The sequence below is a fragment of the Tauraco erythrolophus genome, chromosome 2, assembly GCF_009769465.1.
Source record: "Tauraco erythrolophus isolate bTauEry1 chromosome 2, bTauEry1.pri, whole genome shotgun sequence".
Classification (NCBI taxonomy): domain Eukaryota; kingdom Metazoa; phylum Chordata; class Aves; order Musophagiformes; family Musophagidae; genus Tauraco; species Tauraco erythrolophus.
The window spans coordinates 7,683,035-7,705,165 of NC_141466.1; the positions used below are offsets into that span (position 1 = coordinate 7,683,035).

The 22,131-nt window shown below is 40.1% G+C and overlaps 1 protein-coding gene across 2 annotated transcripts in view; it reads right to left on the bottom strand.

Moving 5' to 3' along the window:
* Window positions 1–11,817: 11,817 nt before the first annotated feature.
* Window positions 11,818–22,131, bottom strand: part of EYA4 (EYA transcriptional coactivator and phosphatase 4) — a 50,012-nt gene continuing 39,698 nt past the window's right edge. For both annotated transcript variants that reach the window (XM_086632067.1, XM_086632066.1), the window contains 6 exons: window positions 20,183–20,241; window positions 19,913–20,073; window positions 17,409–17,523; window positions 15,958–16,079; window positions 13,528–13,628; window positions 11,818–11,898 (listed from right to left, as the gene is read on the bottom strand). In XM_086632067.1, coding sequence (XP_086488193.1) covers window positions 11,818–11,898; window positions 13,528–13,628; window positions 15,958–16,079; window positions 17,409–17,523; window positions 19,913–20,073; window positions 20,183–20,241 — 639 coding nt within the window. The remainder of the gene's footprint in view (window positions 11,899–13,527; window positions 13,629–15,957; window positions 16,080–17,408; window positions 17,524–19,912; window positions 20,074–20,182; window positions 20,242–22,131) is intronic.

Here is a 22,131-nt window from a genome sequence, read left to right on the forward strand (position 1 = left end):
CCAGGCAAACGGTATTATTATAACACTACATAAATATGTTTTTTTTCATTTAACATTAAAACACCTGATTTCCTTTAACATTGTAAACATGTCACTTTATTAGGTCTGGGAGAGCTGATGAATTTAAAGCTGTTTTCAGCAAACAAGTGGCAGACTTTCTGCTTTTTAAATAGAGGGGAAGGAAAGAAATCTTTATCATGAAAACATATGGAGGAATAAAAGGGATAGACGAAAGCTGTCGCCCGCTCTGAAGTTTCCTATAGAGAAGGGAAGAGCCACCCAGGTGATATTGGTGGAAAACAGTTAGAAAATGGGGGAAATACAGGATATAATCTCCTTGAAACAATTGGCACAGTCTCTATGTTTTATAGCTAATAAATTTCGCTTTCAGGAGGAAATTCAAATAAGCTACATTTACTAGTTTTAAGAATGAAAATGAATGCCTTAATTATATATATGTTACCATCTGCTAAATGAGGCAATTTTGGCCAGGGCTTGGCAATTTCTTCCCGGACATGAAGTTTAAAAACAAGGCTTTTCAACTATAAAATCACTGCCCTGTAAAAGGACAGATAAATGTCTAAGCAAGCGCCTCATTACTGTCAGAGCAATGATTTGTTGTTTCATTTTACTGTTGTGTTTTCCTGGTTATTAGAGTGAAGGTTGAGTCAGCCTTTCCATTATGAATAAACTGCTTTTAAGGAACTGCAGTTTAACGGGAGAAGAAAACTCGCTCTGCACATTTAGGTAAAGTGAAAAAATAAAAACATTAAGCAAGTGCTGGGATATCCTTTGGGCTGAGCAGTTCTTGACTTCTTGAGAGCCCAAATTTGGTGTTGTTTTTTTCCCTTCCATGAATAGGTTCCTCCCAGCTAGGACCTCTGTCCCACAGAGAACCAACTTATTCTACGAAGGGTGTAAAAACAACTTGGAGATAATCAGTAAAGCACTGGGAGCCGCACTCCTTGCTTATTGGGGGCTAACCCCAGGGATGATGCTGCCCAGGCCATTGCCCTCTTCCCACTGGGAAGGCGAGAAGCAAGGTTGCAGTGGGCAAGGAAAGAGGCCAGGTGAGTGGGCTGGGCACCCACCTTGAGAAGGGACCTGGGCAGGTTTGGCTCTTCCCCCTCTCAACTGGCTGCAGGGGTCAGGTTGCTACATGGTCTCTGTTTTGTCCATCAGGTAGTTCAATGTTGAGCATGAATATATTCTTCATCAAGACCATTCAGGCCTTGTGATAAAATACTCATTTTAGCTCCCAGTGAGCAACAGGAGAAGACAGGCTTCGCTAATTACCTTACCTCCATCAGCTGCCATGTGTCAGTGGCCTGTGGTGATTGCTGAGAATAGGATCACATTTCATAAATCAGTGTGCATATGCTGTTTGAGCAGAGCAGCCCCCTGCGCTTGGCTCCATTCTCTTCCCTCTCCCATTTTTTTTTTCTCCTTTTTTCGTTTTGTTTTAAGTATGAGAGATTGTGAGGCACAGATGTCATTAAGGGTTTCTGGTAAATACCCCTTTGCATGGGCTGCAGAAGTGTAACACATGCTCCAGTCATGGTTTGTACCATAAACCCAAACCAAACGAAAAGCTTTCCATGTGAGAAAGCATTTGAAGCTGATGGACTCTTGCAAAGTTAGCATTATAGGCTGCTTGTGGACTATGCTGATGAGACACAGAGAGAGGCTTCCCATGGCACCAAACCTCACCAGCACAGAGAATGCAGCCTTGTTCTGGCAGGAGAGTTACTCCTGGGCATGCTGGTGAGGGTGGCAGGGACAGCCTGTGAAGACCTTGCTCTCCCTGAACAGGGCTCCTGAAGAAAGCGGATGAGATCAGGTACTGTATGGATACACTGAGCAACACTAGCAGCAAGTATATCCTGTGGCTAAAACAGGAACAAAAAAGCATTTAATTGTTGCTATCTCGTTTCCTGCCACCAGGAAGGAGTTGTGTGTGGGGGGACTAAACTGGCAGCTTGACCAGCACCTCCAAGTCGTGTCCAAAACCTCTTCTAAGCAAAGCACAGTCCTAGGGTGACAGGTCAGGACTGTCTGAAGGAGGTGGCACAGAGAAAGCCGTGCAGGACCAGGAGCGATCCTGCCACCAGAAGCAACAGCGCTTACGCTGAAGCAAGTTTCACGGAGCAATACGCATGCATTTGTCATCACTGGGACAGTAGCCTGCATGGGTGAAAGAGAATATTCATACGTTGTTAAAAAACACACTCAGAGGATATCCAGTTCAGTCCCTGTTCACTACTGCTCATTCCCACCAAATAAACTGTTTATTCCAGGAGAAAAATGATATCTATACACAGATAAATAAATGAAAACCATCTTTTTAGCCCATTAGTGTGTTGCAATGGCAATGGATTAAATCAGCTGCAGCTGATTGCTACTAAGGTTTCACCATAATAGCTAACTATTTCCCAGGGAATTGATTTATTTAACTGTCTGCCATGTGGCAGACATCCTGGGGCTGTGAATCGCAGTGCCCTCATGGGTTGCTAAAAGCAAGCAGCTCACTTGCCAAATGGCTGGGATGTTTCTTACACACTTGGGTGGCACTTTTCAAATGGTGTGCTGGCTTCTCTGCTGAACACTCAGATCCTGACATCCTGGAAGCAGTGCAGGGCATGAGGAGTCTTTTGGGCACATGGGCATTTCGATGGGACCTCAGGTCTGCCTGGTGTCTTGGGGCAGGTGAAGTGCTCCTCTGCAAGCTGCCTACGAAGGGACTGGGAGCAGGGCTGGGGCTGGGGTGGGGGATGGAGATAGGATGGGGACGGGGTAGCTGGGCAGGAGGCATGTGTGATGGGCAGGAGGTGAAAACGTACGGCCATGCCTGTCTCAGCCACAGATCAGGAGTTAGACTAGCTGAGACCTAATCTGGCAGTTGTGCAGCAGCAGGTTTAAGATGTACTGGGACCTCTTTATAGGCTCTGGGTAATTTGGGCACTGGAAGAAAACCCTGTGTCTCCCTCTGCTCTTCTGTTTGCAGTTAGGTCTGCAAACCTAAAAGCTGGCTTTTTGTTTCCCACTACCCAATGCAGTGATTAAATATTTCTTTTAATTGGCAATAAATTAATTTTCTCCAGGTGGAGCCCGTTTTCCCTGTGACAGTAATTGCTAAGCAGTCTCCCTGTCTTCATCTCCACCTGCAAGCTTTCTTGTTATTGTTCTTCCCATTTTCCCCATCCCACTGAGGGGAGGAGTGAGAGCGTGGCTGGGTGGGAGTTTGGCTGCCAGCCAAGGCCAAGCCACCACAGCCCCCCAAAAAGCGCTGCAAAGAAGTCCTGCTGCTAAATGCCAGCAGTGTGCTCGGCTATCCAGGAGGCTCACGATACTAGACATGACCACCTTACACTAACCCGGCAAGCTGTACTCAACGTGTCAGCCCTCAACTCCATGAAGGGACACATCCGTTCTGTGTGCTTCTTCCACAAACACCTTACGTTTGTGGTGGAAGGAAGGAACTGGAAGCCTTTGCTGCCAGTTTTCTGCTTCTGCTTCCACCCTGGAAGGACAACTCTGCTTGCCTTGCATCCAGCTGCTCTGCAAGAAAGTGTATAGCATCTCCTGCCTGCCTGCTCAGTTGCTCCCTGTCGTGCTGGCTGTAAGCAGTGGCAGAGAGAAGAGTTTGCAGCCCTGCTCATCAAAGGCATGTCCGGCCGGCTGGGCTGCTGCTTACAGCTGGTCCTGTTTGTACATCTCACTCTACTGCAACCCTGTTATCCCATGGGGGCAGAAAAGCAGGGCGGCAGGGAAGCACTCGCCTCTGTGGCCTGTGTAGCATAACACCGGTGGAGACCTCTTTCTTTTTCCTGCAAAATCTGTAAGGAGCTGCTACATTTGAAAGGCTATTTGGGATTCTGGCATATTCCCAGACAGCAAAGGGCTGTGGCTGCAAGAAGGTAACAAAAAGGTGTAAAACCAGAAAGGAAACACGGAAGCAAAGAGATCAGCCTACAAAAACACATGGACTGGAGCTGATGGGACAGTTGGGAGAGGGTAGCTGTGTGGGGTAGGAGTTCAGAGCACAAAGACCACAAATGAGATTGTGCTATAAAACAGGAGAGAGAGACACACACACTTGTCCAGGGAAAATGCTGTGTTAGGTTACTCGTCTTTTCCCATGTCTTGGGTGCCCCCCTCACCCTGCAGCCAACTCACCAACTAACCACAGCTTCTCAGTTGCTAAATCCTTCCCTGGGAGATTTCTTTTTCCAGAATCATGGGCATAGAGGTTTTAGTGCTGGGTAAGGAGGGAGATTATTGTTTTTTAATTTCTTCTTCCCTTCCCTTATCTTTCACTTTCTTTTTTTTTTTTTTTTTTTTTTTCTGATTTCAGAAACATTCCTTTTCACTATTGGACCAAACTAGGACCTTTTTGAGCCAGAAAGCTAGAAACCAAGATCCTAACCCAGACAAGCTGAAAGCAAAGAACAGGGGCTGGAGATGCCAGCTGAGAGCCATAGTCACCAGACTCCTGCAATGGCTGACTTTTTTTTCTGGCTGATCTGGTGGGCTCCTGATTCACTCTTTCTCTAAACAGGACTAGAAATTTTCCATTCATTGACATTGGTGTGCACACTCCCAAAACACATTTCGGTTTCAATGAGTCAACAATTTCTAATATTTTCCAAGTAGCTCTCGTTGGGTTTTTTTTTGTGTAGAAAAAGTGAGTGCTGCCTTGCGAAGGGCACAGTAGGTTGTATAGTAGCCTAGGAAACATGAATCACTTTCCATTTGCTGCTCTTCTGCAGCACTTCATTTTCCCAGACACTGAGAGGGCAGCAGAAAAATCAAGTCTAATTAACCTCTATTTTCAGCCTGACTCCCTGATATGATATAGTTCATTTAAATCCTGTCCTTCATGCTTGTCTGCTCTCTTGCTTCATATTTACTGAAGTGCATATGTGAATTTCTAGTAATCCATGTTTAGATGGATGTTTGATGAGTAATTCATCCAGGAAATTTGTGCAACAAAGGATTTTGTTTGCTTCTCCACTTAAAAACCAATTTGTGAAACTTTCTGGTGTTTTTGCCCTTTCTTCCTTTTCTTTCCAACCAGAAAAAAAAAAAAAAAAAAGAATTCCTTCTTCATTTTTATTAGTGATTTCAAGTCAGAGACTAAGTTCTTGGAAAATCAACCCTCAAAACTGGTAAAGAAACATGCAAAAACAAACTGTTCAGATGTTTTGACTTTCTCAGCATTCCTCCTACTGCCTGGGCTTTTGGCAACTGAAACAATTCCCCCAAATTTATAAACATTTGCAAAATGTTTCTGAATCCATTATTTGTTTGGAAAAAAGAAAACGGATCAAATAAGTGAACCCTAAACGTGTATGCCCTAGAGATAATAACACATCAGCAAACAACAGAAGAGACATGCAACGAGTAATTCCATTCTGAATTTCTGCTTGGTTTTCCTTGGGGATTCACTATAGGTAATGTATACAGTTAATGAAGAAGAAGTACTTCTGCACCCAAATAGGAAGAGTTATTTCTCCACCATAACTGCTCCAAATATAATGTTTTTACTTTAGTTCAATACAGTGAAACATCATGTGCAGGACATACTGACAGCCATGTAGAACATTGTGTTTCTCAGCAGTGAGAAATGAAGCTAATGCTTTTAAATAAAAGCCCCTGATATCTCTTTTTCATCCTGATGTTGAAAAGGGAAAAGTTCTGAAATCTCTGCAGTTTTAATGGGGAGGAAAACCGTTTTCTGACTACCTTTTGTCTCACGCTCCTGAAGTGGTACTGAATATTGGCTTCCCTCTAGGGTCACACACAAACTCATCTGGGAGACACAGTGTTAAAACTGCAGTTAACTATGGGTCAGTCTGCTCTGCAGATGGGTCGTCTTCAGATTTTGTCCACACTATTTTTGTTCCTAAAACTGGAGTAGAAAGCAAACATACCACATACCCACAGACATGGGGTACTTACGTGTCCCCAGTAAATAAGGAGAAACGCATTATATATTTTTAGTACATTTGAAAAGATGTATAATTTCGTGAAGTTTTAGCTTGTCTATATGTGCTTCCAGTATTGTGCAATATACTGTGCAGTGTCCAGACAGTCATAATCAGCTACACGATGCTGTAAATGGGACGTAAATTTTACCATATCTAATGATGGGCAGGGGGAAGGCACAGCCATTAAAATTAAACATTGGAACAGTTTTATTAGTGTGCTGTTTTTGGCTGGGATAGAGTTAGTTTTCCTCATAGTAGCTGGTATGGGGCTGTGTTTTGGGTTTGTGCTGGAAAGTGTTGACAAAATAGGGGTGTTTTAGTTGTTGCTGAGCAGTGCTTACCCAGAGTCAAGGGCTATTCTGCTTCTCACCCCACCCCACCAGCGAGTAGGCTGGGGTGAATAAGGAGTTTGGAGGGGACACAGCTGGGACAGCTGACCCCAACTGACCAAAGGGATATTCCATGCTATATGACATCATGCTCAGCATACAAAGCTAGGGAAAGAAGAAGGAAGGGAGGGATGTTCAGAGCGATGGCATTTGTCTTCCCAAGTACGTTAGGGGTGATGGAGCCCTGCTTTGCCAGGGATAGCTGAACACCTGCCTGTCCATGGGAAGTAGTGAAGGAATTCCTTGATTTGCTTTGCTTGCGTGTGTGGCTTTTGCTTTACCTATTAAACTGTCTTTATCTCAACCCACGAGTTTTCTCACTTTTACTGTTCTGATTCTCTCCCCCATCCCACTGTGAGGGGAGTGAGCAAGGGGCTGTGTGGGGCTTAGTTACTGGTTGGGATTAAACCATGACAATTAGGGAAAATGATGTCTGTGTCATCAGTTGGGAATCTTTATAGAATCATAGAATCGTTTGGGTTGGAAGGGACCTCAAAGATCATCTAGTTCCAACCCCCCTGCCATGGGCAGGGAAACCCTCCACTACACCAGGATGCCCAAAGCCTCATCCAACCTGGCCTTGAACACTTTCAAGGATGGGGCATCCACAACTTCTCTGGGCAACCTGTTCCAGTACCTCACCACCCTCTGAGTGAAAAATTTTTTCTGTTCTCTACATACAGAACAGTTATTTTTGTAACAGGCATGCTTTAATTTAACTTCTGGGGGAAAAAAACCCATACTGTTTACAAGCTGTCTCTTGTAGCTGGAGCTCTGTGGTTATCAAGGCTCTGCCACTTGCTACGTTGTTCCTGAGATCATGTCATGCCTATGTGTGCTGATAGTCCTGCGGTCCCACTTGTGCCTTCAAGTCCATGCAAACAGACTGTGGGGGGACTGCTTCCTTCAAACCAAGGTCAGCACCTCAGTTAAGACATAGAATGGTTAGGGGTTGGAAGGGACCTCAAAGATCACATGAAGCACTGCTCTCAAAACCATTTACAAAGGTTCATGGGGCTCAGCTTCGACTGGAACAGCTGCTTCCCTTCAGTCATCCAGTCAGACTCCTGAACAACCCATGTCCATGAGAAGGACATTAGCATAACTTTAGTAAGTCAAATGGTAAGGGAATTTAAATGAATAGACCAGATGTCTAGACCATCAAATTGGTTTGATTTGTATTTTGTCCCAAGGACACCACAACAAAGGTGTCAGTTGTCTCTCCGACTGCACCTGGAGAAGGCACCCAGAGTTCTTGGTGAGGAAACCTCGGCGCAGAGCTGAGGGAGGTTCTCTCTAGAGGCAGCACCCTGCGAGCAGCATGCGGGTGAGCCAGTCTCTACCAGACCACACGGGCACAGTGTTGCTCCAGGTGTGAACCACAAAGGCAGCACGGATATGCTGGAAAAGAGTCCGAGGCTACACTTAGTTCCTGTAAGAGACATTGTGTAAGGAGGGTTTCGACCACAAACCAAGCATTTTACAACATGGTGTAGTGCAGAAAATGACATTTCCAAGTGTATTTATTGAGAAATAGTAAAGATGTACATAATTTTACAAGCTTTCAATTTTAATTTACATTTTCTTAAATTATGTAGGCCCTAATAAACTATAATCTGCTAATACATGACAGAGACCCTTGGCTTCAATTACATCTCCAAAATGCTGCTATTGCTGGGATTTTGGCTCATGTCACTTCAGCTCCTCTTCAGAGATCCTAAATACCATATTCATTTAGAGCATATGCCTGGTGTCAATCCTGTAAAGCAGAGATGACTTTTGAACCGAAACCCTGGATCTGGATACAACCTCCCAGCTAAAATCTCGTCTTCCTATAGTGGGCTAAGCCAATATTCTCCATCAACTCTGCAATTCCAATTGGCTGCAGGATTTCCTCTTTCCAGAGAAGAAGTGCTTGTATACAGGATTTTGATTTGGCCTCATCTCCCCTGCCAGTGCTTGCACTGGAACACACTCTGCATCTGCTTTAGATGCAAACACTGCTGGTCACACTGGATTCTAACGAAAACAGATCCGGGAGCTAGCTGCCACCTATATCTTTGTGCACAATCACCATAGGCATCTAAAAATAAGCATCATTTTTAGTTTTTCCTGTCCTCTTTTACTGATATACTGAACTGCACAGAGTTGTATCTATTTAAGATTCTATCTTGTGACTGCAATCACACCGTATTTGCATTCTGCAAGCTGACTACTCAAATGCCTCATGAATATTCAGGTTCTGTACTGAGAACTGCTAGAGTAGCAGCAAAAGGCACTATATTCTATACCTCATTCGCCCCAAATACTTGCAAACGTGACATTGTGCTCAATCTTGGTTGTTGAAGAGAGGCTGAAGGGAAGGCAGTTTCTGATTAATATGCAGTTGAATTAAAACACACTCCATGTCAAAAGGACCAGCCTTCCGTTTAATCCACTCAGGCCCATCTGGAACAGTCTGGCGTGACTATGTCTCTGCCTTGGTTATTTCCTCCTCTGTATTGTTCATGCAGGAAAACCTATCAGAGTAATTTCTCTCTACAAGGCAGGCACGTACTACACACTTTTATTTAAAGATATATAACAATTTTTGCTTAGCAAAAGAGTATTTGTGCTCTGAAATTTTGTTTTAAAATTTTAGTATTGCGAAGGCTTTTGAGCTAATTCCTTGAATTTTCTCTGGATGTGCATTTCTGTGGATTATTTATTTTTATAATTAACTTCTGCTATGGTAGCACAAAGAATCCAAGTTAAAATCAGAACTTAGTCATGCTCTGTAAAACTTCACTCCTTTTGCCTCCTTCTCCTCTCTAGAAGTCCAGTACATTAATTGAGCCATACCTGTCACAGAGAGCTAAGCACAACTCCAATGAAGTCACTGCAAACCTTTTATAAGAACCAATGGTTGTTGCTGGGCTATTTTTTCTTCTTACATCTGATTAGGAAAAGAACACTGAAAAGCTGAACAAATCACTTGAGAAATAATATCGCTTCATGCATTTAAATAACACTATGACTTGTCCAAAAAAAAAGAAAAAGAAAAAGCTACTTTACCATACCAATTTTTTGTTTTATAAACACTTTTACGTTGAGATTCTCATGCAATGTTATAATGCTGGAACTTGAGAAAGGCTTTGTTTGAATTTTTTCCTGTTCCAGTAGAGACACTTTTTTCCCCACCCAAAAAACCACAACTGCAGCTTTTTAAGAAAAATGCACTTCAGGCCAAATTTGACTACACAAGTACTGTAAATATAAAGAAGGTATGCATCACTTTTACTTTTTGGACACACAAATCTATCACCCAAACAGCTAGTGTATAATGATTTCATATGTGGCAAGTCTCATGTGATGGCTTTAAACTGTCCAGTGGTAACAAATGGTCATTAGTTTGTTGTGTGGTGACTTGTACATCCAATTCCAACACAGCAAAGAAATCCCATTTTTATGAATTTATAGAGGAGTTTTGCCTTGGACTTTTAGTGGCTCCAGGCTTTCACCTACCAACTAACTTTCATATAACCTACAAAGTTTAAATCAACAAGATTCCTTCCTACCTGGCAACTAGACATATGGTGGCTTCACAGCACAGAGGTAAGATGTTCACCTCAGTGCTTGTGGAGGCATCCTGGAGTTTACATTTAAGGTCTTCTCTTGCACACACCTCTGCACAGTCAGAGCACAGACAACCTCTCCATATACAGTGTTAAAAATCAAAAAGCAGTTTCGATCTTCTGCCATGAGAGATGAACCATTTGCTGTTGCTTCAGAGTGCTCAAGCTGCACATGGAGCGCTAGGGACCCTGTGTGCAGTATGGACCTTGCTCATTTTCCAAAGCTGAAAGGTAGTATGTACAAAACTTGCAAGGTAATTATCACTGTGTGTACTGTAATTTTTAATAGAAATGATGAAAATTAAGGTTAATACATTTCTCAATATTTCTTCATAAAAATCTCCTCCTTATCCTCTCCTCGGATGCCTGACATGCTATTTAAATTTCTGATTCTAAAACATTTAGGGTTGCTTCTGTGGAATATTGTTGTGCAATCAAAAATGGGTGAGGAAAATCATGTTGACCCAAAACAGAAGACACATAAATGTGGAACAGAATGGAAAAGCTACCAAAACACTGTTATATTCAGCAAAGTGGACTGTGCTCCTGAAACAGCCAATGTCATCATGCCAGTAATTTCAGCAGCTTGTGCTGATCTTGAACATGCTAAACATTTGTGCATCTGACTGGTGAGAGATTCTTTAGTAATTTTTCATTCCTAATGAATTTGTGTTTTATTCCCCATTTGGGTTTAACTCCACATTTTCACCTTCCAGTAATGCCACCTGCACACTTTGTCTGCTGAGTGGGAATTTTTCCTTTTATACAGAGCAGATGCACTCACTGTATGGCTTTCAGTGGACTAAGTAATTCGTGAATATGGCTCTTAGTTCTCTTGTCGGAGAATCAAGAAATGATGCTGAAGGTGTTAAAACACTTTTTTTTTTAGCTTTCAGGTAGCGGTCCCCAGTATCAACCTCCCAACATACTCTTAACTTTCCTCAAACAATCAGTGGAATTATTCAGGATCCAAATAAAAACACAAACTTTCCTTTATTATTTTTACTTACTGCAACAAATACTTGAATGCTTTGGTGCAGCCCTGCTCTGTGATTTCTTTGAATTTCAAATTTGGTCATGTCAAAAATTATCACAAAGGGTTTTTTTTTTTTTTGTTTATCTACATAGTTTTTAACCAAAATTACATTATAACACACGAACACAGTCTTCTCTTTAAGGCACAACACATCATTATGCACATTCTGTTTGCCAAACTTATAAAAGAGACAATATTATATAACCCTCTCCCTCCCCTGCCCCTCCCAAAAGAAAGAAAAATTGCATCCACTTCCAAAATCAGCTGCTAATAAAGTCACAGTAAATTATTTTCATCAATAATTTACACAAATTACAGGTCTAGACAGGATTGTCATTATACAGTCTGAGTGCATTCCAATTCAGATTTTGTGGGTTAGGTAGGCTAAAGTCTGGTTCAAACCTCAGTGCTGAGAATATATCCCATTTTGAGGAATGTTGTTGAACACCACCTTGTCGGCTGGAAAACGCGTGTTGGTGCTTTGCCAGTTCGAGTCCTTTGTTCACTCCTGTCAGGGCTCACTTGGTGTGTACCAGCAACCTCCACAGTTTTAATTCATTTAAAAACGTTGCATATATAAGACCATAGAGCTTCCTTACGTAGCACTAACGTTTTAACTCCATTCAGCAATCTGAATTCTTCAATTTGGAATTTTTAATTCCAAATATTTCTTTCCTTCTTAAGACAATTCATATGTGTAAAGCCAGAGGCATTGAATCACACATAAAAATTCAGTGTACTTGAAATAGATATATAAAAAAAAAAGGATCGCCAACTTTAGAACACAGTTACAAATACTCTAGTTCCAGTGCTTGATGGAGAGCCAAGAGGTCCGAATGACTGGATATCCTCCAGAAAGGCATGTTGTGCTGTGTTAGTTAGAGGGGGGAGAAGGTCAGGAAAGATGAACACTGTGACACAGGGAGGTACATGACACACGAGGCTAGTCAGATTACCACCACGTATTTTACACCGCTGTGTTTCTGGATTGATTTTTGCTAGTAAATTACTGACAAAAATCAGACCAAAATAGATCTGAGCTTAATAGTTCAAGTGAAGTTAAAATAATTAGATAGCCTTTCTTAATAATTTCTTTGGAAAGAGCCCGTTATTTAATAAGGGCTACTGACTTATTGTTAGAATGCAAACCCATCTAAAGCAGAATTAATAGGAAATCCCTTTCTGTGCCACTGACTAGACTTTGGAAAACATCGAGTGATCATTTAAAGGGCTATAAGACTTTCATTTAAAAAGGCTTAACACACAACGCTTTGAAACAGAGCTGAATTACATTTTTCTCCATCTAGGGGGAAAAAAAGAAATCTATTTGGAGAAGAAAATAACACATTTCTGGTTTAAAAATAGATAATTTGTGTTGCAGAAAGCATCAATGCCTGTGAGAGATGCAGATATATCTACTACTCTCCTTTAGCAATTCATCAGAATAGAAAAAAATCCATACTTCCATGTTGTGTTCAGATCTATTTGCAATGTGCTATATTCATCCATCCCTCTGAATTCTGTATCTATCCATGCAATTTAGCCAACGTTAAGAAAAAAGCATGCCAAACTGGAAAGTACACAATCCAAACACCTTTGTTTAGCACAAACTATAAAAGACCCATCACCAGCACTGTACCTATATCAAGGAACCATTTGGAATAAGCATTTTGATTATTTTCATTTTGTTTCCATTCCAGCTACAACACTAAAAGGGCACTTGATTTTGCTACTCCTAGTACAACGATATTTACATCATCTCTCCTGGGCAGACATCATGAGGCAAAAAATTTTCAGTTTCTGCACATTTCCAAAGTTATACTGGGAGGTATGGTGCAAATTAGTAATTTGATCCATTTCTGAACATTGAAAACTTATCTGATGAAATTTAGACTTGAATTATTATTGTGAGAAAATTAAATATTTCTAAAGCAACAGTTCTTTTTCAGAAACACAGATTTGGTGCACAACCTCTATGTTGTACTCCTTTTCCTTTTACAGATATGTCTTTCTTGAAACAAACTATATGTTCATCATATTTGCTCCAGTAAACTACAGATCTTCATTTATGTTAGCAAAAAACTTGCACAGTCCTTTAGATGTTTTTGCACATTCTCTGCAACACTTCTCTTGAAACCTCCCCGATTTCACCATTTAAAGAAAATCACCACCCAATCTTCATGTCATAGCCCTTTCCGTCTCTTCTGCTTATCTTTAATTTGCTTGGACCTAGTCAGACATTTTTGCTGTAATCATTTTTTCACTTATTTTTAAGTAATTTTGCATTTTTTTTAATTTCCAAACTGATATGAAACAAATGCTAGAATCCAAATGGTTCATTTTACTCTAAATTTTGATCTCATCATGCTCTTGTTTCCTTGCATCTGTGGACTGAAATTATTTATCATTCTGTCATTGTGCAACACTGACAGAAATGCAAACAGAAAGGCTTGCATTAGTAGCTATGTATCACACCAACATTTCAGGAGACAGGTTACCTTTTTTGCTGCCTGTTCTTCTTCTACACCATCCCCAATTACAACATATACTACTTTTCTGCCAAACCTTTGCATTATTCGTTCAAAGCAACTTTCTTTTCCTGGAAGATAAATGAGATAAGAGTTCAGAGTGAAGTTACCTGATTAGCTGCATGTTCCTCATCTCGGCCATCTCCAATCACAACATAAGTTATGTTAGTGCCAAATCTGGACACTATACGCTCAAAACAGCTTTCTTTGCCTGAAAAACAATGCACTACTTATTCAAGCTATCAAGTCAATTATGATGAAGCCCTACAAAGGATAATTGCAGTGGTAAGACATTGTTACTACTACTTTTTTAAAGTTCCCAGCCTTGGCATTTAGAGCTAAAACTGGTGAGAAGCAACTAATTCTCTTAGTGACATTAATCTGCTCCAGATAAAACTAAATCTCTTTCTTAAGAGCTACAGGAAAGCCACTAAGAGAAAGGAACTAGCGGTACTGCAAGAATGAAAAGGTCAGTGAATTAATAATTTAATTTAAATGTTTCCCTATTATTGTAATAATAATTCATTTTTTTTTTTTAAAGAAAAGCAGTAATTTTAATTCTGATGTATCTGCAACAATGAATGACATAGCAATGCAAAAAATGTTCAGGGCACTAGAATTAGACACAAGCTTCCTGGGAGAACTTCCATGAAGCATTTGGCTCTTTTGGAGAAAAGCAGGAAGCAAGCAGGCTAAGCCAGTAGCAACAATACACAGGATTGAAATGGACTAAGTGAAGTCATCTATTGATCTTACTGTACTCAGGGTTCAGTTTTAGCAACAAATGCTTGTGCTGTCGCTCCTAACACTGTCCTAATACGATGATTTCACTGTTTCCACAGGTGATCTCCATATTTAATTAACCCTTTCCATTAGGAAGTTTCTCTTTGACATGCAACCTACATATGCCCTATTGCCAAGAAATCATCACCTATTGTCATACCCCCCATCAACATAGAGAAAGATTATTTCTTTGCTCTCTGCAATAGCTTTTACCTTGTTTGCTATTATGTCTGTCCCCATTCTATTTTTTTCAGGCTCTTCTCACAAGCTCATGATTTCTAGATCTCCGGTTCTTACTGCTCTCCTCTTGCTTTTTTTTTCAGTTGCCCCACGTAAAAAGAACTCATGATTAGAAAAAGCACCTTGTGCACTAACTGTTGAGCAAGGACCAGATTTCAGTGTGTGCAAGCAACAGTTGCAATTACGGTCCCATGCTCAGCACAGTGCAGAGATGACTGAGATGAAAAACGGAGGGAGATCTTGTACCCGACAGGGGTGTAAGAGCAGCCACACTGTTCCCAGAAGGAATTCCTGGTGCAGAATTACTTCGACAGAGCCTCCAGAGATTGCGCTTCACTTCACCGCTCCCTTCTGTGCCATCGGCACTATTTCTTAATGCTCCTTCCTTTGGTCCAAGTGCAATCTCAGTGCCTGAATCCAGCATGTACAGGCTGTATGACAGATGACACCCATTCCAGAGGCTGCTCAGCACCATGTGGTATTTGGGACACTTCGCGCCTTGACTTAAGTTTTTAAAGCATTTGAGGCATTTCTGTCTAGAGGACAGCTACAGCTGATTAAAGGATGACTGAGGTAATAGTTTTTGCTGACACTTAGAATATGCATTGTTTTTTCACTTGTGAAAATGATTTAGGAAACGCGTTATAATGCTTTTGTCAATGAAGTGTCACACTCCATGTTATATAAAGCATCATAGGTATAGAAATTAAGCATTCCTGAATTAATAATTGGTAAATCATGAAATCTGCCAAAATTATCAGTCACTGTAGGCTGTTCCACGTTTCACAGGAATGATAACTTTTCTTGGTTTACGGGAAAATTTTGGATGCAATTTCGAAAAACCACAGATTTCCAAACTGTAGTAACTGACTAATCACTCAGTTACTGTAATAACTGAGTTATCAACAGAATAGGGAAGGGCCCTTGTGGCATCCACCGTCAGAGCTTCTGTTCTTAACAGTTGTCATTACCATCACTGACGTACTATGCTTCCAGAAAAAGCCTGTGAAGCAGTGGCCTCGCTTACATAGAGCTGAATGTCAGAGCAGACATTACTTTAACAGAAGTTCTGCTTAGATTTGAATTCACAAACCACTTTTATTCATTCTTTTCTGCGTATTTTTTGTTTTCTGCACCATACTTAGGAGTTTCTGAGGTTTTTAATCAGTACAGGGACATTTATTGCTTCAGGCATCATTGAAAATAAAGTGAATTTGGAATTTATTGACATAAACACATCTGAACATATGCAATGCCTAAATCTTATAACTTACACTGTAAGTGTCAGGGAAGTGGCTTGGAATCCATCCATTACTGGCAAAAAAAAATATTGGTAATGCAGCGTAGTCAGAATGGATGAAAGAATAATTTTCTTACCTATTTTGGTTGCACTGTAAATATTTTCAATAGGAAAAGCTCCTCCTAAGCTGTATAGTAGAACTTTTGCAAGTGCTGGGATAAGCTGGGTTGTTGTTACCAACACATTTACACAGTTACTCCTAAAATAAGAGAAATAGTTTAAGTTTAAACAGTTTAAAACCATTACCCAAATGCTGACAGAGGTGAACCAGCTGTGGAGAGCATAGTCAGGATTCCTCAACAATTACTTTCACTCACGCAGCAGTGCTGCTCAGCATCAGCATTTCCAGAAAAAATGTACATAACACTTATAGCAAAATAATTAAAAAAAATATGCAGGCCTGATTTGTAGGAAATATTCCACACTGGTTTATAAAAAACAGGTCCTTGAAGATGGGTCCACTAAAATACCGACATTGAAGATCACCAACTATCTCTGAAAATAGGTATGCGAATGCTTTGAAAACATCATTTTCATGCTGGCAATTAATTGGCAGTAGCTACCAGCGAAATAAAAGAGTTAGAAGAATGCAAAGGCATAATTTGTTACTCCTGTCTTGAGAGGAAATAAACAGCCAATACCCATTTCTGCACAATGACATCACTTTCTTAATGCTTCAAGAGTAAGAATATTTCTGAGAAGAGGGAGAGGTAAAAATAATCCTGTTAATGAGCTATCATCGAGTGGTGAGGATGAAAACTTGAATGGAGAAGTCGTGCTAGCAGTTACACAACAGAAAACTCAGAGCCAGGCTACTTTCGGCACTGACAGGCTGGAACACGCGCGTGACCATGGTGTGAACATGGAGCTGAGAGCACATAGCTGTGATTTTTCCTCCTGGTTCTTCCACACATTCCAAGAAAACCTTAGGCTACTACTTCTGCCTTCACGTATTTCAATTTCCTTTCAGTACCATATAGGTACACAGTTTTATTATTTCAAAGGAACAATACATTTGATGTTTCGTTACTGAGAACCTAGAACTCAGTTAAAACTGATTTTTGCTGAAATTTTTTTATCTGAAAACTTAGATATATGCTTAAGCATACCAATTTGTCTGGAAGGACAAAAGGAAAACGCTTTTGTGTTCTGAGATCTATACAGTATTTAGGTAGCACTATGAATAGGCACAAACATTGAAGGACAGAACAGAGACATGTGGAATTCAGAGGATGCTGCTCAGAAGATAACAAATTAAAGCCTGGCTCAGAATTCTACAATACCCTTTCAATGTACACAGGGATGTTTATCACAGTTTAGAAGACACTACATACAATCTTTAGTTAAATACTGGAATCACTGAAAATGAAATCACTTTCGATGGAATTTTTCCTATGTCCTATTTAAAAGTCGCATTAAACTTGTTCTGTTTTTTGAAGGCACTAATTTATTGTAACTTAAAATGTCAAAAAATAGCCATTACAAGTTGAAAACTAGTAACATTATTGTTCTAGACTCAAATACATACCTTGTGCTGATAATTGATAATGATTTAAGTGCATTTGTTAGCCAGGAATCTGTTAGAGCTTCAATCTCTGCTCTTAATTGCAACCATGCATCTCTTTTAGCGGGACCCAGGAGTCCTTTTATGTGAAAAAGCAAAAAAAAAAAAAGAAAAAAAAGCAAATTAAATTTTGCATTAGCTGGAATGTATAGATTTTATGGTCATTGTTTCTATTTTAAATTCCACTAGAACTTGAAACAACATCAAAGAGAAAATCTATTGTCTTCAAGGCTCAGTAAATTGCTTTCTTTTTTTATTTGCACTCCACTATATCAAGCAATGTCAGAGAGTATCGCAGATACTAATAATTAGTTGCCTTATTTTTTTCATCTGTTCAGACTACTTTGCTACGTTTCAAAGTATACCTTTCAGAAATACATATTTTTTTTAAACCAAGTCCTCACATACATCTTATTCTGTCAGAGGCAGTGACAAGGAGATCCATGCCACCAGGATCATAGGCAGAGACACTCGCAAAAGAAGAGACTTTAGAATAAACTTGCCTTTGCAATATCTGCATATGTTTAAATTTCCCTGCTCATGACTGTATACAGGTGAACCTCAGGTTGCACACGAAGATACATTCGTTTGCTGATGGCTTGCTCTTCGTGTCCTGTTGTAGTTGGCAATGGTAGCTCCTTTTATAGCATTTACAGCCCTGAAATGGCTGTACATCTCATGTTCTCATATCTCAGTCCTTAAAAGCACCTTAAAAATCTAATTTTGGTTATGAATGGTCAGATTTTTAAAAATACCCAGCTTATTCAATGACATGAGTTCTTTGGAACCAAGCTATTTTAAATTTAGATTTGGTCCTGGAAGAACAGGGAAGCAGGCTTCATGACCTTTAGTATCTTTCTTCTCTTTCACATTTCATGTTCTCAAGAAGTGATGATGACTGTCTTCAAAAATCTGAAATGAAGCACCCTAAAAATACCTAGTTTGATCTAGCCTTCTGTTGCCTTTTAACAGCTATTTTGAAATAAATAGATACATATGCGATGAAAAGATTATTTAAAAAGCTAAGAAGTAGAGGATGGATGACCACTAAGGATGGAGTATATTTCAGAAGCAGGATTTGTGGGAAAGAATAAAAACTTCAATACAATGCACCACATATTTGCTCTCTGCCTTTGCAATGATTGTTCCTCTTACTGTGTTTCCCTATGCTATGCTCTTGGGCTTAAGTTCTTACTAATGTTAAACGTTTTACAAATATTACACCTTTAGAATCTTAGATGCATTAGAAGATATAAGAAAACCCAGTAAACGTTGGGATAATACTGTTTCAAATATTCTTAATATACAAAAACACCATTCAGAACACCAATAGAGGGCAAGGGAGGGCAAGTGAAAGCCAATAATTTACTATCACCCTTTCCATTCAACTCATTCATTACAATCATTCTTATTGCTTCATCCTGTGGCAAGTAAAGGCTCTGAACTTCTAAGAGAAAATATATATTTCAGGTTTAGAAAATGATTAAGGTAACAACTATTTCACTCTCTATATCAGTAGTACTGTTTCCCGTTTTTGAGAGACTGTAGGAATTGAACATCAAACTGTTTTTGCTGAAGATGAGCTTTACTTTGAATTTCAAGTTCCTTTGAAATAAATGTCAGATGAGTTGAAAAAGTCCATGGTATAGAATGGGAGAGTGTTCACTTGGACTCCTTCCTGGTTGGGCTGGCCTCATCTTGGCCTCAATTGCGGCTGTAGCAACGCCTGAAGGCTTGTAAGTATTCCCTGTTCTTGAAGACTCTTCTTGAGGGAGTCAACTGACATATTCCCCTCCTCAGAAGAGGGCTGTCTGCCTCTGCAAGTCACACAGGACTCTCCAGAACAGATTCTTAAGGTTCTACTGCTCAATTTCCTACAAGCCTGCTGGCATTGACATGAGTGAGTCCATGAATGACAACAGTAACAGGAAAGCTCTCAGCCCCAATGAGACTCAGATTTCTTGCTGACACAATTAACTGCGTAAGCGACAGAGGCAGCGCTAAGGTTTTCTTGCATCCGCTGGTGAAAGTAGACTAGCGGGTGCCCAGCAGAGAATTTAGCAGACAGTGTGTTGTTCCCAACTAGATCATGGAATGCAGGACAGAACAGGCCAGCCGCAACCAGTTTGTGCTGTGGAAACTATACAACCTCTTTCCTAGGATAACGGCGTATTTGAGGTAGAATAAGTGGCTCACCCAACCAGTAAAGTAGGTATAGCCAAGCTGGGTCTGAAGGAGAAAAATGGGCTCTGTGGAAGCCTGATCTGTTTGCCCATCTCTGGTTCTCCTGCACAATAGCACAATGTTGGCTCTGCCATTACAGTCAGTAGCTTTCAATAGCCCAAGGTCCAGTCACATCACCTCCCATTCACTCCGTGGCTTCCGAGGCACAATCCCCCGGTGGGAGCTCATCGCCATGTAGTTTAACCTGATCAGCATTCTAAATTGGTTTTGACAATTAAACTCACCTCCTATGTTGTTCTTGTAAGTATTATACAACTCTTTTACTCTTCTGTAACGGAAAGCCAGCTTCCTCATCCAGTCCACCCCTCCTCTTACACCTGTTGGCAGACAAAGGTTTGCACTACTTGCAGCTGCATGGAAGCCATCAGTTGCAAAACTGTAGGTACTGCAAACACCCAAAATACAGTAAAAATAAATACAATGTATTCCTGTAAATGCTCAATTTATTTAATCTTTGAAGAAAAACAAAAAAAGAAACAAATACTCTATCTTACCTTAGGTCTTGTCCATTATCATCAGAAGAAACATCATCTATATGAACTTGATCACACTCCTGTTGGAAAAAAAAATCGAGTGATAAATTTTCTTACAAGAGAGGATGTTCAGATGTTGAAGAAATGAGTGCAGCCCACTAAGTGCGCCAGGAGATGGCAGCGTACGTACACGGACAGCTCCCTATTTCCACCAATTTAAAATAGCGCAACCTTCAACTCCTACACTGACACTGAATTATTAGTTAAAACAGGTCTTTAGAAAAGCGATATGTAATTTTAGTGTGATCTTAGGTTAAAAATTATTTTAATTGAAAAAACCACAATTACAAGTCTCATTTATAGTCTCTCTAGCATACCATTATTCCAAAATCACCTAAACCTTATTTCCCCACTTCCTAAAAGCTAATGATGATGAACCTCGACAGGCATGTAATTTCTGTTAAGTCTCTAGGAGTTGGATGCTTATCAGATTCTTGTCTTGATGTATCCAAATGCCTCTGGCTGGAAAATCACAGATAATCAAGCAGTCCTGGAGAATTTCCTGGTTTTGGAAGAGATGGAAGCAACACCAGGGAACTGAGGTACACTGGAAAACTGAAATCCTCTCCAAGCTGGTTTTATAATTGGAAAGCTATTAAATATCCTTTTCTGCACAGTGGTTATGGCAGAAAGATAGGAAAATGTGGGGGAAGCACAAATAAATAAATAACTCAAGCCACCATGCAACGGTAAATATGAACAGGCATCGTATTAGTGTTTTCTGTAGTTGCTAGAATTAACATCTTAACTCAAAGACACACCTGAAATTCAGTGTCCAGAGATTTTACTTTCCTGTATGTAAGTAATTTTTTAATATTTAAAATAGCTGTTGTTAACGTAATTCTAGTATTATTTATTAAAAAGTTCAAGGACATATTTAAAAAAAGACTCCTCAGCCAATGTTTTCAGATAATTTAATTTCATCACTAAGACAAAACGAGACTGAGCTTTCAAAACACTCAGTTCTGTGCCTCAAATAAGGAGTCATCTACATCATCTACTTCAAACAAAGTTGCTGACAGCAGCACTTGATTCAGACTCTCTGTGACACGCAGGAGTACGCAGCTCTAAATTTCCAATTTCAACCTCATACCAGTGCTAAGTTGTCCAGATAAAGGATAAATCTGAACAGGCGAGTGATTTCCAAATGTGTTTGCCACAAGTTCCTAGAGTGTGAATTTGAGGAATTACCATTTCTTCTTTCTGTTTTGTTTACTTTGCACTGAATGCAAACTTAACAGACGTTAGCCCACACAAAGTAAGTTGTTAAAAAATAAGCATTTTTTGTATAAAATACATACCTATAATTTCATTTTCAGATACATAGTTTCATTGCATCATACAAGCAATCGTAATTGAAAATTTTGCGTCAAGACTGAAAGAATGAGTGGCCAAACTCTGCTCATCTAGTTTAATCCATTAAGACAGGCATGAAAGAGCTGCGTTCAAGGAAAAGAAACGAAGCATTCTTCTCCACACTGGAGAAATAAAATTTTTGGTTCTGTCTGAGGAGATTATCTTGAGCTGTAGAATATTTTAAAGAAGCTGCTTTTGGATGTAAATAGCAGATGAAATGTGGAAGAAAAGGGGAAGTGGCAGCTGAAATAAAAGATTAATTTATTTATTCTGATTTATTATTTACACTCCAGAAAAAAAATGCAACTATACTCCACCCAGTGTAGGACAGGAACTCAAAAATCAGTCAAAATGCCCCACTGGGACAAATTCTAACTCTATTTTGCAGTATCTGAGCAATATCTGGCTCCCTAATCACCTTCACAGATTTCCCTGGAACTGGTCAAAGCGTACGATAATTTAAAAAGTTTAAAAATCACTCCTGTGGATTCAAAGGTGTACGAAGTAAGTGGAGGGCACACGGAAGCCTCAATGGATAAGAAGGAGTCTCTGCT